General features: G+C 46.2%; 1 protein-coding gene across 5 annotated transcripts in view; it reads left to right on the forward strand.

Annotated features, from left to right (window-relative positions):
* Positions 1-2,386: 2,386 nt before the first annotated feature.
* OBSL1 (obscurin like cytoskeletal adaptor 1) overlaps positions 2,387-16,795 on the forward strand; it is a 69,718-nt gene continuing 55,309 nt past the window's right edge. For 3 of the 5 annotated variants that reach the window (XM_079986360.1, XM_079986363.1, XM_079986362.1), the window contains exons 1-6: positions 2,387-2,747; positions 4,509-5,577; positions 10,852-11,121; positions 11,201-11,461; positions 13,762-14,067; positions 15,209-15,490. In XM_079986360.1, the coding sequence (XP_079842486.1) occupies positions 2,703-2,747; positions 4,509-5,577; positions 10,852-11,121; positions 11,201-11,461; positions 13,762-14,067; positions 15,209-15,490 (2,233 nt within the window). In that variant the 5' untranslated portion in view covers positions 2,387-2,702. Of the gene's footprint in view, positions 2,748-4,508; positions 5,578-7,592; positions 7,793-10,851; positions 11,122-11,200; positions 11,462-13,761; positions 14,068-15,208; positions 15,491-16,795 lie in introns of those variants that run through there. The other 2 variants (XM_079986361.1, XM_079986364.1) reach the window with 2 other exon arrangements.

Below are 16,795 nucleotides of genomic sequence, written 5' to 3' on the forward strand. Positions count from 1 at the left end.
GTGAACCATACAAAGCTGCCTTTGCAATGAATCAGACTCTTGGTCTATCTCGCTTGGTGCCATCTGCTCTGCCTGGCAGGAGCTCTCAAACTCCTTTTCAGCTTGGTGAAGAGGCATCCCTTTCACTGGAGATGCCAGAGATTGAACATGGGACCTTCAGCATGCCAAGCATGTGCTCTACTGCTGAGCTATAGCCCTGTCCCAGCTAGAGCTGGTCAGCTGACTGAATCGGGAACCAACACCACAGATTTCTGCTCATAGTGCTAAACACAACCCCTTCCCTACATCCCAGGGTTGGGGGCACAGGATGTGTGAAGTGGTGACCGGAATTCAAACACAGACAAATAGCTCATGGATTGAGGGAGAGACTACAAAGAATGTAATTTTTCAAGCACGTATCAAAGAATTCAGAACATCTTGCTGCTCCGGCATCTGTTGGCTGAGGTTAAATTTCAACGCACTCTCAAACTGTGGTGTGATCCGGTTCACACTGGCAGTAGGGATTTGGTGGGGATGATTCCTGGACCCAAAGGATAAGGAAGCAAGTCTGGCATGGACATTTTCTGGGGTGGGGTGAAACTGCTGCCAAAGCCATCTCATCTGACTTTGTTTCCAGTGATGTATGCCTATCTGGCTCTATGAAAGAGGTTGGCAACTGAAATGGGTGTGTGGGTGTCCTGCTGTGTTATAGAATAAGTAGCTCAATCCCTTGGCAGTATTCATGTTCAAACAGCCCAGGGGTCATCTTGGATTTGTATCACAAAACCCTCCCACCTTCTTCAGAAATCCAGGAAGACCCTTGCTGCCCTGTACAGGCCTAATTTCCCGGTGCTCAACAAAACAGCATCAGTTGGAACAGTTTAGATGAAGCAGAATAAATAGTGGTATTAGAATCATGTGGTTGGGACCTCAGCGATAATCTAGTCCAACCCTCAGCCAATCCAGGAAAGCCACTGCCTCATCCCTGACAGCTGTTTTCCCAGTCTCTGCTTTAAAACCTCTAAGGAAGGAGGGTCTGCCACATCCCAAGGCATTCTGAGCAAGCTAATGAATTCATCCCCATCTCTGTTACAGTTCAGCAGTATGCTGACAGGTTTTGTTTTGTTTTTTAAGTATGGGGATTTGTTTATTTTTTGAATTGCATTACGACATGTAAGCCCCGAACTTGAGCCTTTCATAGCACAGTTGGGGGGGGGAGTTCCCCCTTTAATTCTGTCGAATGGATAAGCCAGCATTTACGAACCTGACGTCTTCCAGATGTTCTGGACTACAACTCCCATCAGCCCTAGCCAGCACATCTGAAGGGCACCAGGTTGGCAGAGGCTGTTGTAAACTGACCTCTCCACCACCGCTATGTGTTCCTCATTGCAGGATCTATGGCTCCTTCCTTCTCAGGCCCCCACCCTGGATTCCATTCTTTTCTTTTTTAACCTCTCAGCTGAGAGCAGGCTGCCAGTTGTTCCCTCCTGGGAAAGAAGGAGGCCAATCTCTTGGGAAATGGGGGAAGTTGCAAATTATCCTGAAAATGATGCATGTGTTTAAATGGCACCAGTATTGTTTGTTGATAATATTTGTAACATGGAAAGCAAATGAAAAATGCAGTTTATGGGGAGAAAAACAACTTAACAGCTCAGTGCTTGCTGAAATGGTGGCAGTGAGAGAATATTGAGTTTTCCTGTGACCTTCTGCTTCTCTTTTGGCTGATGTTGCCATATCCTTTGTCACCTCCCCATTCCAGTCTTCAGTGATAAAATACTTTCCAGCGCTGTAGCCTGGTTTCTGATTTTACTTCCAAAGTAGTATCCAGCAGCAGAGATGGCTCCAGGTTAAAGGGGTCCCCAGTCAAAGTGTCCTCTTGTGCCCCCACCCGCTTTTTGCTGATAGGCTCCTTCAGGCTTACAGCTCTCTAAATTTCCATTTCCCACAATGCCCTGGAATGTCCAACATAGTGTCACCTTGGTGCATTGGGGAAATTAAGATGGAGGCTGGCAGACCCAGTTGCCTCATGTGGAGGACAGGTGTTGATGCTGGCGGGCCCTATAAGGGCTCTGGGGTCCCAGCAGCTGCCCTGGAGTACAAGGTGCTGATGCCAGACCTCCTATCCAGCATTTTAAGCCAGTCACTCTTGCGGTGTGACAAGAACCAAAATTTCAGGCAGCCTGTGGGGGAAGGGGTTACCCTGAGGGGTGGTTTACCCTGCTTTGAGGCCATGGTGACCCTTTTCTCCCCGTCCCCTGAGGTGGGTTCTGCCTGAGGCAGCTCCAGGGCTGAGGGATGCCTTTGTGCTCCTCCCTGCTGGGCTCTATACTTAGCCAAGCCCCAGCCCCCGCTTATCAGCCCAGCCATGTCATCAGAGGGTATTTTTGGGGACAGCAGCTGCAGGCATTTGTAACGTCGAGTCCCTGCTCTCAGACGCCTGGTGAGCGGGGCAGAGGAGGAGGAGGCCAGGGACCCACAGCATGTGAGGGGCAGAGGGTAGGTGTGTGGGGAAGTGGTGCAGGATTGGCAGACCGGCAGCAGGGATGCCCAGTCTGGGGCGCCGCGGTACAGAAAGAGAGAGAAGAACGAAGGAGAGCAGCTGGCATGAGGATAGATGGATGGATGGGCAAGTGGAAATCGTCTGACTGGAGGAGGAGGAGCTGATCGATTGACAGAGTGGGGCAGTTGTAAAGTGGATGCACAAGGTGGCTTGAGGTTAGTGAATGCTGGGAGGAAGGCAGGCCGGTCCCCTCACAGCCCCTTACGAGGTAAGTGTCATGCTGGGGATAAAGGGGAAGGAGCTGGAGGGAGGCAAAGTTATGGCGGTGGCAGTGGTACTCTGGAGCTGCTATGAGTGGTGATGGCTCCTCCAAGATCCTAGTCACTGAGGGATGAATAAGATGAGAAAGTATTGGGGCTGGCTTTGGGATACCAGCAGAAACCGCAGCACCAAGAGCCTGGCTAACCTGAAGCCTGGAGGTGGTGTGTGTGCATGCTGCACAAGGTGATGATAATAACCCAGAGCCTTGCTTTGAAGCAAACCCTTTCTCTCCATCCTGTCCCTGCTACTGACTCAAGTACACAGCACACAGACATTCTCTTCTCATTCCCCAGCTCCTTCTGTGCGAGGAGGATGTTCACACAGAAAACCGGAGCCTTTTGAGTGAGAGCTGGAGGAAAAGAGAAGGCTCTCTGGAATGTTCTCCCTCCCTCCCGCTCCATGGGGTGTCAGCCTGTTATCAGTGAAGCATTACACAGAATAGGATAGGGCAGGAATGCATATTGCGGGCCCTTTGGGGGCTGGCGTGGTGTTTGGGCACAGAAAGCAAGCTGTGAGGTGCCCAGTTCAAATCTCGCCTCAGACTCTATGCTCTTTCTGAGTGGTCCTGGAGAATCCACTATCCTCTTAGCCTCCGTTCCACCCCCTCCCCTCCCACACTGTGTGGATGATAATACTGACCTACTTTATAGTTGGTGGATGGCAAAAACACTAGAGATACGTTGGATGAAGCAATAATCAGCCTCATTTAACATGATCATCCCCATCTTCATGGACTGGTGGCCTTGGAACTGTCTCATAGACATCCTGGCCCAGAGTGGGGAATCCTGGGTCTTCCCTCCCATGACTTGTGTGACTTGGGGTCATGAAGGGGGGGGGGCAGAATAGAGTTGCATGTATACATGATGCTTCTTCCCAGATTTCTATGAATACCCACAAAATGAAGGTGCAATGTAGCCCTGTCTCTCCATTCATTCCCCTCTGATTGACACATATACATTATACGGTATGTGTGAACGATCTTGAGATGTCCAAAGAGAGAGCAGAATAAAAGTCTGATGGGACAGCACTTCATGGTGGGTGCAACTGCAGAAAGGAAAAAGGGTCACCTCTTCAGAAGGCGTAGAATTGCACACCGAGACCATGTGTCTGCCCCTGACCTTGGCCTGCTGCCAGAATGGAGCAGCTGCTGAGATTAGGGCAAGGGGAGAATTTGATGGACTCCGCCTGCCCTAAGAGCATTTGTTGATGTCTTATTTTGTCCAGAGGACCTGTCCACAGGATCATAGGAGCCAGAAGGTAGTCCAGTACCCTGTCCTACTTACAGCAGAAACCTTCTGCTCATTAATTCCCTACAGGCTAACCTAAACTATACAGGCCTAGCACAGGGCACAAAAGGGTCAGCATCACTGAAGCAGGTTGGTACAAAATGGGATTATCTGGTGGGATTGGCCTGGAGGCACAACCAAAGGAAGCCAGTGGTGGTGAGAGCAGCATGGGTGGGTTGAATGCCTCTGGCCTCCATCTGCCATGTGATAGTTTTACTGGCTGCTGAAGAAAGGTTGGATAGCAGTGTGATAAAAATATGGGTAGGATAAGCGATTGCATGGCCACTTGCCTGTATGCCAAACTGAGCTCTGATCCACTTAAACATCACCATTGGGTTGAGTGAACTGAATCGCAGGGAAGGTCTCCTTCCCCGTCCTTCACCCCAGCTTCTCCAGCAATGGTTCTTTCTTGATCTCTGTAGGTCCCTGGCCTCAGCTGTATTCCGAGTGTGCCAACCATGGATGCCTTTGGGGGAGCTCCCCGATTTCTCACCTACCCCCGTACTTTTACAGTGCCGAGTGGCACCAATGCGGTCCTGAAATGGCAGGTAGCTGGTGAGCCACGTCCCAGCGTTGCCTGGGAGAAGGATGGCTCTGTGCTGGACCTGCCATCAGGGCGGATGTTGGTGGAGGCTGATGGGGATGCGTACAGCCTGCTGGTGTATCAGGCTGGTCCAGCGGACAGCGGGCGCTATGTGTGCAAAGCTAAGAACAGTGTGGGTGAAACCTACGCGGCTGCTACTCTCAAAGTGGAGGCAGCAGAGCTGAAACCCAAAGGAGAGCTCGACATTCAACCTCCGGTCTTCCTGAATAGGCCGGTCTCTGCACGCGTGACAAGGGGAGAGGATGTGACCTTTGCCTGCAGGGTCTCGGGGGAGCTTGAGTGGGAAAAGGATGGGTGGAAACTGTCAGACATCTTTGAGAGCAGCCATTACAAAGTGGGCAGAGAGACTGGTGACTGGCACTCTCTGCACATCTATAACACCCGTCTCCCAGATGCCGGTGTTTATGTATGCCGGGCACAGAACAGTTTTGGAGAAACCATGGCTGCAGCTGTGCTCCTGGTGGATTCTGTAGCATGTGTTCCCCACAGTGACGCATTTACACCCCAGAACAGCCATTTCAAGAAGCAGCTGGAGGCACAAGATGAAAAGTGGAGGGGGCATCATCCTGGGCAAAAGGTGTCGTCAGAATCCAGGCAAAACGGAGAAGTGCTTCCTAGCCCACCCACGCCAAAGGCCTTTACCGTCAATGAAGGGAAGCACGCCAAGTTTCGCTGCTATGTAACCGGGAAGCCCAAGCCAGAGATTGTATGGCAGAAGGATGGGATGGTCCTGTCCCCTGGAAGGAGACACTTGCTCTACGAGGACAGAGAGGGCTACTTTATCCTCAAGGTGCTATACTGCACAGCTCGGGATTGTGGCCTCTATGTATGCACAGCCTGCAACACTGCTGGCCAGACACTCAGCGCTGTGAGCCTCCATGTCAAAGGTGCGTACACTGTGGGGAGGGGGGACAGAGGGGAGGGTGTCTGAATACAGGAGTCAGAATGAGAAGGGCACTTGGCATGTGGGAGGGCAAAGCCTGAACAATTATGGGCGCCTCTAAGGGAAAGAAGAAGTAGTTGATCTAGTTGAAAACAGGGGAGCCTGTTTTCAACAGGATTAAAGTATTAGAGGTAGGACAACCCCTTGAAGGTGTAGAAAAGCAGAGACAGGTTGGAGTGGTGGGTGTTACCGCATAAATTCTGAGTTTTGAGTTAAAAGTAAACCCTTCCTCTTACACACCCTTCAACATTTCTCTGATGGAAATAGAGATGTCCTATTCTATTATTGGAAATAGAGATGTCCTATTCTATTATTATTATTATTATTATTATTATTATTATTATTATTATTATTCCCCTATCTGACTGGTTTGTCCCTATCACTCTGAGGAGCTTCCAACATATATAAAAGCATAATAAAACATAAAACATTAAAAAACCCTTCCCTATACAGGGCTGCCTATGGGGATCGCATATCTCCATACCCTCCTACATTTCTTTGATGAAAATAGGGGCATCCTAAGGAAAAGTGGGACATTCTGGGATCAAATTAGATTTTGGGACGGCTTCTGTAAATCTGGGAATGTCTCTGGAAAATAGGGACATTTGGAGGGTCTGGTTTTAGATTATGGAACCCATTATGCCTGCATGACCTCTGATCCACCCTTGCCCTAATGGGAATGATGAACCAAGCAGCCAATTGCTCCAGGCTGGGAGAGTACAGACAGCTTATTATGTAAAATAAGAACCGTGATGCAATAAAGAAGTACAAGCTCCAGAGTTGGCAGTTCACTTGCCAGAGGGGGAACAGGCCTGGAGCCAAAGCGGTCTCATATGGAACTCCTATGGCCTTCTCTTTTTGGGCCTGAGAGACAGTAGCAGACTCAAAGGCCACTGTAAGGGTGGTGGGTACTGCTCCCTGCTTGTTGTCTGCTTTTATGCTGAGGTGTCTGGGTTACCCTTCTGGCACATTCCTGGAAGCCTTGCCAGGAATGGGGAGTGTATGCCACTCGCCACTGACAGTGCCTATGAAGTGCTGAGTAGTTTGGGTAGTAGCCAGAGAGACCAGGTCAGATGCCAAGTGCAGGGCTGAACATGAAATATTTCCAATCCGGAAGGAGACATGGCATGTGAGATAGCAGTCCTAGAACATAACTTGGCAGGATATTCTTCTATCTTGCAAGAACTATAGCCCTTTTTACACATACAATGAATGTGTGCAGAAATTACTCAAGTAATCAAGAGGTGTGTGTAGGTAGGGCAGGGGGGTAGGATAATATCTGCAGCTTTTGTGCCTGCTCACTTGAATAACTGCACATTGACAAATCTTCGGAGTTATGTGCCTACAAGCTATAAGCCCATGGGATTTCTCTCCAGAATTACTGATCAACACATAGAAGTTGAGTGGGTGTGAAGGCAGTGGGCACAATCCCCTCTTTTACCAATGGATTCTACTCAATTTGTTGAGTGAAGGAGGCTTTTGGTGGCTCAGAGAACTGAAGGAGATTTTGTTTGCTGGCTAGCAGGATAGTGAGGCCTAGTTACACAACGGCAGATGAGGTGGAAATACTCCTGGATTGTAGGTGGGGATTGCAGGACTGAGTCCTTCTCTATTGCACATGCAACCCTAGTGTCAAGCTGAAAAATTAATGTCCAGCTTGCTCCTAAATCCATTTAAAAAATAAAAATGGATGAGCATTCGGTGCCGGATTACCAAGTAGGCACTGGCCTATGGGCCTATGCCTTTTAGGGGCCCTGTGACAACCGATCAAAATAATATTGATTTGATTTTGAAAGGAAATTACAAAAACATATTAGGACACAATTTGTGGGTCCCCCACCCCCTGTTTGACTGCCTAGGCCCTGGAGGCCTCCACAGGGTTTAATCCAGTGCTGTGAACATTTAGTCATGTGATCTTCCACCTGCAGTTTGTAGTGGTTTTTACTGTTTTGCCCTGCTGTTGAACTAGACTTCTGCCTCTGAAAGGATGTTGAGGGGAAAGGTCTGCCAGTGCCAGGGTCAACAACAGCCCGCTCTTTGTCAGACCTGGAAATTGGGCTATGTTTGGCCTTGGGCTGCCCATAGTTCTTGGTGCTGCCGCAGCAGAAATAAGAATTCCTTGTAGAAGCTGCTGCCCACCCATGGACCTTTGTGGACTGGTATGGGACAATTCATACTAATGCATGTCATATTGGCTAAAATGAGGGCAAAGTGTGACAAGGGGGAGAAAGGGGGGGGTGCTTAAAAAAAAGTTTTTCGAAGTGTGACAGCACTTATGGATGGGCCCATTATTTGATGGCTTGAAGCCCTTAATTTTGAAGAGGGTTCCAAGGAGATCAAGGGAGATGATGATAAAGGCTTTGCTGAGTTGTGCGCTTTTGTTTAGCCTGGAGAGCAGAATCTGGGAGGTGGATGCATGATAACAGGCTTCAGTTATACGTCAAAGGCTGTCCTTAATAAGAAATGAACCAACTGTTCTCTGAACCTACTGAGGGTCAGGCAAGATGAGAAATGGGCTTTACAAGGCGGGGGGTGGGAGCAGGGGTGAGGGATTGAATACCAGGAAGGTTTTTCTGTCCATAAGAATAGCCACACAATGGAACATGTTACCCAGAGAGTTTGAAGTGCCTGCATTCGTGTTGTTGTTTTTTGTTTTTAAATAGTTGAAACATCTGTCAGGACGGGAGCCTGAGTGGATAAAGGATGGAAAGAAAAAATCCCCTCAGAAGAAGCAGAGACAGAGAGATGGCTAGTTGTACAGAGGAACTAAGTGGGCCAACTGTGGCCCATTAATAAGAAGTTGAATAAGTTATTGTGGCATGCTGGTAAACAGAAGGGAAACAGAATACAGATTGTTTAAAGCCTAGATTAAGCAAATAGCAGATGAGGCAGTACAACTGTTCCCTGACTGTACCCCTTCAGATTGAATTAAATGTTTATTTTATCATCATCATCATCATTATTATTTAAAATTGCATACTGCTATATCATTAAAAAAATCAAAGCAGTTTACAGCAATAAAACCATAAAACCATACAATAAAACCATAAAAACTATATAAAGCACTCTTTGCTCATAGAAAATGGGACATGATAGAAAAGTGTTACAGCCTGGCAATTCCCCTGAAATGCTAGCTATCTTTGGGTGTGGGAGGGGTGGGGGTTTGCCTGACTGAAGTGGCTCAATCAGAATTAGTTTTACCACCTCACTGCTTGTGTTGACCTGGACCAACCAGAACATTATTTCTAGGGGGAATTCCCTTTAAAACATGACACACATTTTAAATGATTATTTGTTGTTATCTGTCTTATGTCTTCTCATCCAGGGCTTAATCTTTGCTAGGCCTCAGTCCTGACATCTATTCTCAGCGGTGAGATCTTTGGATGAAGGGCGATATACAAATTTAATAAATAATAAGAATAAGAATATAGGGTGCTGCCTTATACAGAGACAGGCCATTAGTTCAGAACAATCTGCCCTAACTAGAACTAGTCTCCCAGGATTTCAAACGGGGGCAGGGCTTTATTTCAGCTGGAACTTGCCGGAACTCAGTTCCAACACCTCCCAGGTGGGGCCTTTGCCATTATAAGAGAACAAGAGAGGCGTTCATGGTGAGTTCTGGTACCTTTTTTATTAAAAAAAGAGCACTGGACAGGGGTATCTCCATGGAGATTCCGGGTGATTGAGTCGGAGGCCTTCTGGATGCAAGGCACATACTTTTCCACTGAGCTATGAGCAGGGGTGGACTTTTGTAATATGGTGCCCTGAGCAAGGACAAATTTTGGCACCCCCTCCCAAATAATTCATCTTTTCACAATAATTCCTTTTGCAACAGTTACTTTTTAAATAGATATTCTCAATATTATTATTATTATTTTGCGCCTCCTGAGCTTGGCGCCCTGTGCAAGGGAACCACCCACACCGCCCTAAATCCAGTGCTGCTTTGAGAAAAGATGAAACTTCTTACCAATTGGGTGCAAAGTATATTAATCTTATCACTGAGTAACCTTATAGAAACCCCATGCATTCGAGATTAAGGGGAAGGACTTCCAGACAAAAGGATATTATTTCCAGACTGACTTGAGCCTGGCGTCTTTTTGTCCTGAAATTAATCACTGAGCTCAGCTGTGCCATCAAAGCAACCCCTGCCTATTCTTCCCAGAGCAATTTGCCCTTGCTGTTTCCCACATTTCCATCTCTGTGTTGCATTCCCTTGGGCTGCTGTGTGGGTGGCAGGTGTCCCTTTGCACTGGGACCCGGATAGCTGAAAGCAAAGAGGTTCAGTGTGATAGATACCACATGCCACCCACTTAGCACTCTGCCGCTTCTCAGAATAACCCTTGGTAGGAGAACCTGGCTGCCCTCCCCCCAATTCTGCCTCCCAGTTCTACATTCCAATTCTGAAGGCAAATGAAGGGCAGGTACTAGCTGAATATTCCTCAATACCTTTCCTCAGGGCCCCACAGCAGCTTTACAAACAATTGAGTTAAACCTTTCATGTTTATCTAGTCCCTTTTTCAGTTTGATGGCAAAACATTCCAGAAAGAATGTGGGCAGGAGATAACCACTAGTGCTTGTTAAAACAATTATGCTTAAACCCTTACATTCATATTCCCTTTCAAGGTTTGATGACAAAATATTCTAGAAAGAACATAGGCCGGGGAGATTACTATCATGTTTGTTAAAACTGGCTTGTGCATTTGTAAATGTTGAGATTCAGTATTCATTAACGCCTCTGTTCATCTTACTGATTATTCCATGTGGCAAAGCCCCAAAGAGATTAGCTAGTTACGGACACTTTCTCATGATGGATGGGGGGGGGGTCAGTGGGTATCACGACACCAAGAAAATGTGACGTGGTGTTCAGCTCTTTGGTCTTCCCAAGCTCTAGAAAGAAGAACCAGATAGGGGTTTCTGGGCTGCAAATGTGCTTGATGGTTGAAGTAGGAGCCCAGCCAAATGGAGAGGTGAAAATATCAGTTGTGTTGGTTGTGAAACAAAACACAAGGAAGTCAGAGGGCTGAGGCAGGAGGGCTGTGGTAACAACAAAGGAATGGACCTTTGTGAGGGAGAAGAGTGATATTTTCTGGATCCCAGCACCCTGACTTTTCCTCAGCTCTGGGACCCTGAAAAATTCAGTTGTCTCTGTGGAGATGGGCCTTTTCTTATGTTCAGGTTTCCACATACATTCAGGTCCGTCTTTATCTTTTTCTCACAGAACCCCGACTGCGGTTCCAGGCACCGTTGGTGGATGTGGAAGTGCTGGAGCGCCAGGATGCAGTCTTAGAGTGCCAAGTGCCTCTGGAGACCATCCCTACAGCGTGGTATCTTGAAGACAAGCGCCTGCAGCCCAGCCCCAAGTACCTGATGGAGGAACAGGGCCTGTTGCGGCGGCTGACAGTGCGGGATGCCCGGGCTGACGACGATGGCATTTATCTGTGTGAGATGGAGGGCAAGGGCCGCAGCGTTGGGGAGCTCTCAGTGCAAGGTGAGGAGAGTTTTGGAGTCATGTGTGGCTATGATAGAGGCTCTTCTTCTTGTGCTAACTGTCCAAACTCTTTCTTCAGGTCTGATTGTGAAGCGGTTGCCGCGGAAGCTGGATGTGATGGAAGGGGAGAATGCCGCCTTCTATGTGGAGACGCGGGAACCTGTGGAGGCACCGAGTTGGGGCCGTAATGGTCAGGAACTGGTGGAGGCACCACATACGCTCATCAGAAGCTTTGGCAAAACCCATCTTCTGGTCCTGGTGCACGTAACACGGCACGATGCTGGGGTCATCACTTTCACGGCGGGCGAGTCGCAGACCTCTGCACAGCTCCGTGTCAAATGTGAGTGGAGAGAAGAGATGGGGCTAGTTGCAGCAGGAGAAGGAGCATTCAGCTAGCCACAAAACCCATTACATTTGGCCGTTGACACAAACTCCAATCGTTAGTTTCCTCACTAAAGGAAAGGTTTATTATTTCCTATCTTTCATCCTGGACTGGATTGGAATTGATATCCCACAGAAAATAGGTTTTACATATCCCACTCTAGAGCCAAACTAGATTCACCCATAATGAATAATAAAATCATAGAATTATAGAGCTGAAAGGGACCCTGAGGATCATCTAGTCCAACCCCCTGCAGTGCAGGAATATGCTGTAGTGTTCTAGTTGGTAGGCCAGGCCTGGATCCAGCCTGATTGAGACTGCCCTGAATTACGTGGAGTCGGGTCATGACTGAATTGTCACAGAAATTTAAACCAATATTCTAATAATGACGAACACATTTCAACCCCTCTTTTGACCTCAGGTTCTGGTTTTGTGCTGTCTTTTATCCATTCTCCTATGAGAGCCCTTCAAAGGTCACACTCTGCCTTTCAGAGGGTGTCACCAGACTGCCAATATTTTGCAGGAGGGATGCAAGCACATATCATGAAATTTAGGATTGTGCAATTAAAGTAGGTTAAAGTGCTATGTCACCAGAGTGCAACGAACCCGCTTAAAAAAAAAATGTACTTTTTGTGTTAGGAAAGTGGCAGGAAATTGCATTGAAGCAGGTGGAATGAATGAATGATTAATGGAAAGTTGTGTAGTAAACACCCTGCAAGCAAATCAGGATGAATAGGAGGATCAATGATCATTGTTGTATAACCACCCTGCCAACATTTTAGAATGAATGTTAAATAAAGACCAGATATAATCTAACCTCCATGTAAGCTTTGTGCAAGCAAATCAGGATGAATGCTCAATAAATAAGTTGTCTAGAGGAGCCTTGAGCACCTCTATGCCAAATGAGGATCAAATTGCTGTAGAATCACAAGAGAAAGAAATTGCAGCTAAGCTACAAACTAGCTACTTGTGAGACTTTACAGCTGAAATCTATGAATAACCCTTGATAAAGAGTTATTGTACTTGAAACGTCCCAGGAACAAAATTAATCATACAAAGAAGGCTTTGCTGACAGCAGCTGTTTTTGTTTTCTGTTTTTCCTGCTGTCCAACAATCTAAGCTGCTCCCTGCTCCCTGACGTATGCCCCAATTGTGTGTTTCTTTGCCTTGATGGTTTGTTTTGCTAACAGTTTCAGAGGCTGCAATTGATCATGCAAAAGTAGTTGGAATGGGCAAGGGCTGCTTAATATTTTATCTAGGTGTTTGTTCCTCTCCCATTCCCTCAAGCTTCATTCCCATGCTCTGGAATGGGGGAGGGAGGACAAGGGTTAAATAAGCCACCCTATCACTCTTCCACTCTTGATTGCAGCCTCAGAACTGCTTTTCTGTTTAAAACAGAAAAAACTAACAAAATCATACTTTGTGGAAAGGACACACAGCTTTGTTTAATGTATATTCTGGCCCTAAGTCTATCAAGCAGATAGGCAGATTGAGGATTTTCTTCCCTCCCAAGACATCACTTTTTGGGTTTTAAGAGTGTAAACTGAATTTGTGTAAATGTACATGCTGTTGGCAACATCACATTGAAGTGTCTATTCTGCCATGTGCACGTGTGATGAAGAGCTGTAGAAGACTATTGCTATTTGATGCACACACATTGCCACGAACCAGTAATGGCCTAGATAGGGGCTAGAACTGAAACTCAATCCTAACAAGATGGAGGTTAAATAATTTGTCTAAGAGGCTTCATGGTATTCAGTTTGTACTGAATGGGCTTGTGACCCCTCTAAACTTAAGGATCAAGTTTGTAGTTTTGGCGAACTCACAAGCTTTGTTACTGGAGAACCATGTACCCTTCTCCCTTCCCCTCTTCTTCCTCCGGGCCCTCCCTAACTCTGTTCTAGGGGTTCCCCCAATAACCTGGAGCAGATTCAGGAAGAGTGCAGGAGGAAGAGGGGGTCCTATTGCACTAACAGGATGCGCTGATTGTATAATGTCATCTGACAGGAGTGCCTTGCATCATTTTAAGCTTGTGCACTAACTGTGGCCTTAGATTAGATAGATAGATAGATAGATAGATAGATAGATAGATAGATAGATGATAGATAGATAGATAGATAGATGATAGATAGATAGATAGATAGATAGATAGATAGATAGATAGACAGACAGACAGATGCTGGCCCATTATCCATGCTCTGGATTATGCCCCAGGTTAATAAGATGGAAAATTGATAGAACTGAATTATTTTTTCTAGGTGCCAAGAGGATCCCACCAAGTGCGCCCGTGGCAGCAAGGATGTGCATGTCACGCAACAATGCTGCCCTCCTAACTTGGTGCCCACCACCTGATGTTCACCGCAGCCCACCAAGTAGTTACATTCTTGAGAGGCAGGCAGTAGGAGAAGCTGAGTGGGTGCCTTGCCTCACCACTGATGTTGCCAGCATGGTTGAAGTTCCAGGCGATGGTGTGCCTCAGGAGGCTGACTACCGTTTCCGTGTGTGTTCTGCCAATCAGTATGGAAGTAGTGGCCATGTGGAATTCCCAGGCACTGTGCACCTTGGTAAGCCTCTCTGCCCCCTAATAGTGACTGGACACTGTCCCTTATTCAAGCATGGGCATTGCAAGGATCTATGACCTTTTATTATTGAACCACTGGGCACTCTCTTCTTCCACTGTCCTTTGCCATTGGCCTCTGCAGCTGTGGAAACACTATAAGTGTTGCCACTTCCTTGCTTTCCTGGGCCATGATGATCCACCTGCCTGCTAGACTACCCTTAACATTTAAAGGGAAGGAGCACTACTCTGTCCAGATACCTTCTGCTTATATTTGCTCAGCAGGGCACCTAAATTAGCTAGGCTATTTCTTACTAACTAGCCAGTATCTTTAGTCGAAAAAAATAGAAAAATTCCTTCCAGGAGCACCTTAGAGACCAACTAAGTTTGTTATTGGTATGAGCTTCCTGCAGTCAGCTTTGGAAGCTTGTGGTTTTCTTTTTCTTTCTTTTTTTGGGGGGTGGGAATGCTCATTTCCTTTTTTTTTTTTGTCTTGTCTGAGACCTCCCTATTCCTTTTTATTTTAAAGCTCAGTGTATGTGCTGTGATTACTATCTCCACCTTAGGCAATTCACAATATACTGTGTGGCGATCTTGTGACAGTATCTCCTTCAAACCAGGCCTGCTTCCAGCATGTGGCATATCCATGGAAGTAGATGCCTTTTGTCTGGTACTGGTGCCTCTGTAAACAAAATGGCTAGGTTGTGCTCAGGCGAGGAGCAAACTGCAGTAGTGGAATCTGGCAATACAAGCCACCCACTGAAGCATCACCACAGATGTGACAAACCATCCACCGTGAGAAATGCGCTAACAAGCTTTCACAATAATGGATTGTTTTCACTTATTGGATTTTTCTCAGTGTGCAGAAATCTAAATTAAATATATAAAAAATACAAGCTATCATTTTGATGATGGTGACGTCATATGGGTGCTGCCCCCCCCCAAACCCACCTTCAGATGTGAGCAGCACCAATTCCACAATAACTGTCCATCTGGAAGTACCCTCAGACAGTTGAATGCTTCCCAATCATTTTCTTCCACAATCTGAACTCCTTCCTTCCCATTTGTGTGTGTCAGTTGAGTGTGTGTATACATGCATGCGTCACCCATTTTGAGCTGACTTCCTTCATCTCTGTCCGCCTTTGTAGTGCCCAGGGCTCGTATACAAAAAGGACTGCAAGATGTGAAGGTTCATGCTGGAGAGGATGCTACTTTTTCAGTGCAGCTTTCAGCCTCTCAGAGCGGTTGCTGGTTCTTCAATGGGAAAAGGCTGGAAGAGGAGGAGGGGGAAGAAGGCCAGCAGTACCAAATCACACACAGTGGGTTGGACCATGCTTTGCGGATTAAAGGAGTGCAGCTAGCAGCCAATGGGTCTGAGGTGCAATTTCAGGCTAATGGTGTGAAGGAATGCGCTGCATTATGTGTACAAGGTGAGGCTTTGGTTGGATCTAGGTAGCGGGCCAGGAATCAGTCGACTGTACCTAAAATGATTACATGCAAGCAACCATCCCATGAAAAGAGCAGTGCTTTGCCCATAACATACAACAGTGTTCAACCTTGGATCCCCAGATGTTGTTGGACTTTAACCCTGACCCTTGGGGAGGCCTGCTTTGGATTATAGTCCAACAACATCTACGGACCCACGGCAGAAGAACAGAGGTTGGGCCTATGGATTGTTCTGCTGTGAGAATAATAGTTTAGATGGAATTTAGATGGAAATAACGGCATGGAGGTTAAGGTTTAAAAACCTCTTCCGTAGGTGTTGCTGTTCCAGTCAAAACCAGAGCCCCATTTGCAATTATTTTCAAGTAAAACAAAAAAATATAGCAGGAGATCTGATCATGAAATTCCTGTGCCATATGTGGTCTAGCCCTCCAAGCTGCCAGCTGTTATTCAGCTTGGATTCCTTGCAGCTGGAATCTTTATAGCTGTAAATGACAACAACTGGCTTCAAGGCATTTGCATCAGATCCCTTTGAAACTCCCCTCTGACAGTTTACTTTGAATTGCATTTGTTTATTTTGAGTTTCTGTGATTTGCACTAGTCTTTGCACAAACTAAAGCCAAATTGGCACAATCCAGTTCTGCCGAAACTAGTAGATAAGATGTCCTTCTGCACATGATACATTTCAGCCAATCTGAAATCTCAGTCATAACTTATGTTGTCTTATGTATTTATTTAATTTCCAAGATCTCTGTGCCCTCCAAGGCATCTCCCCTATATGATTAAAAACATATAGCACAGCTAAAATACATAAATGCATGCATAAATACAACTGAACATAAAATACATCTGTTGCAATTGCATAACAAGTAAAACAGCAATCCAAAAAACAAAACAAAAAATCAGATAAGCAGAGGTAGTGACAATTTAGGCAATTAAAATAAATGGGAAGCTTGTCTTCTTGTTTGCCTTGTCTGTACGTTTTAATTTTTATTGCCATTTAAAAATGTTTTTTCTATACTATAAAGGCTACAATTCATTGTGCATAAATAGATATAAACATACCTGCTGTTGTATAATATGTGTATGAGGCGTGACATGATTAAAGGATCTTTCCATTGCATTTCAGTTATTTACAAGGATTACCCAAGGAAGGCTTTTAATCTGAATCACTGTTACTAAAGCAGGAACTGTCAAAATATTCTTCTGAGTAAAGGAGATTATGAACAGTTGGATTAAGCCTATGGATCCATTGCCTTGGCACCAACTGTGTTGAAAGATGGAACAAATCA

The sequence above is a fragment of the Podarcis cretensis genome (genome assembly GCF_951804945.1).
Source record: "Podarcis cretensis genome assembly, chromosome: 1".
In the NCBI taxonomy this organism is placed as follows: Eukaryota; Metazoa; Chordata; class Lepidosauria; order Squamata; family Lacertidae; genus Podarcis; species Podarcis cretensis.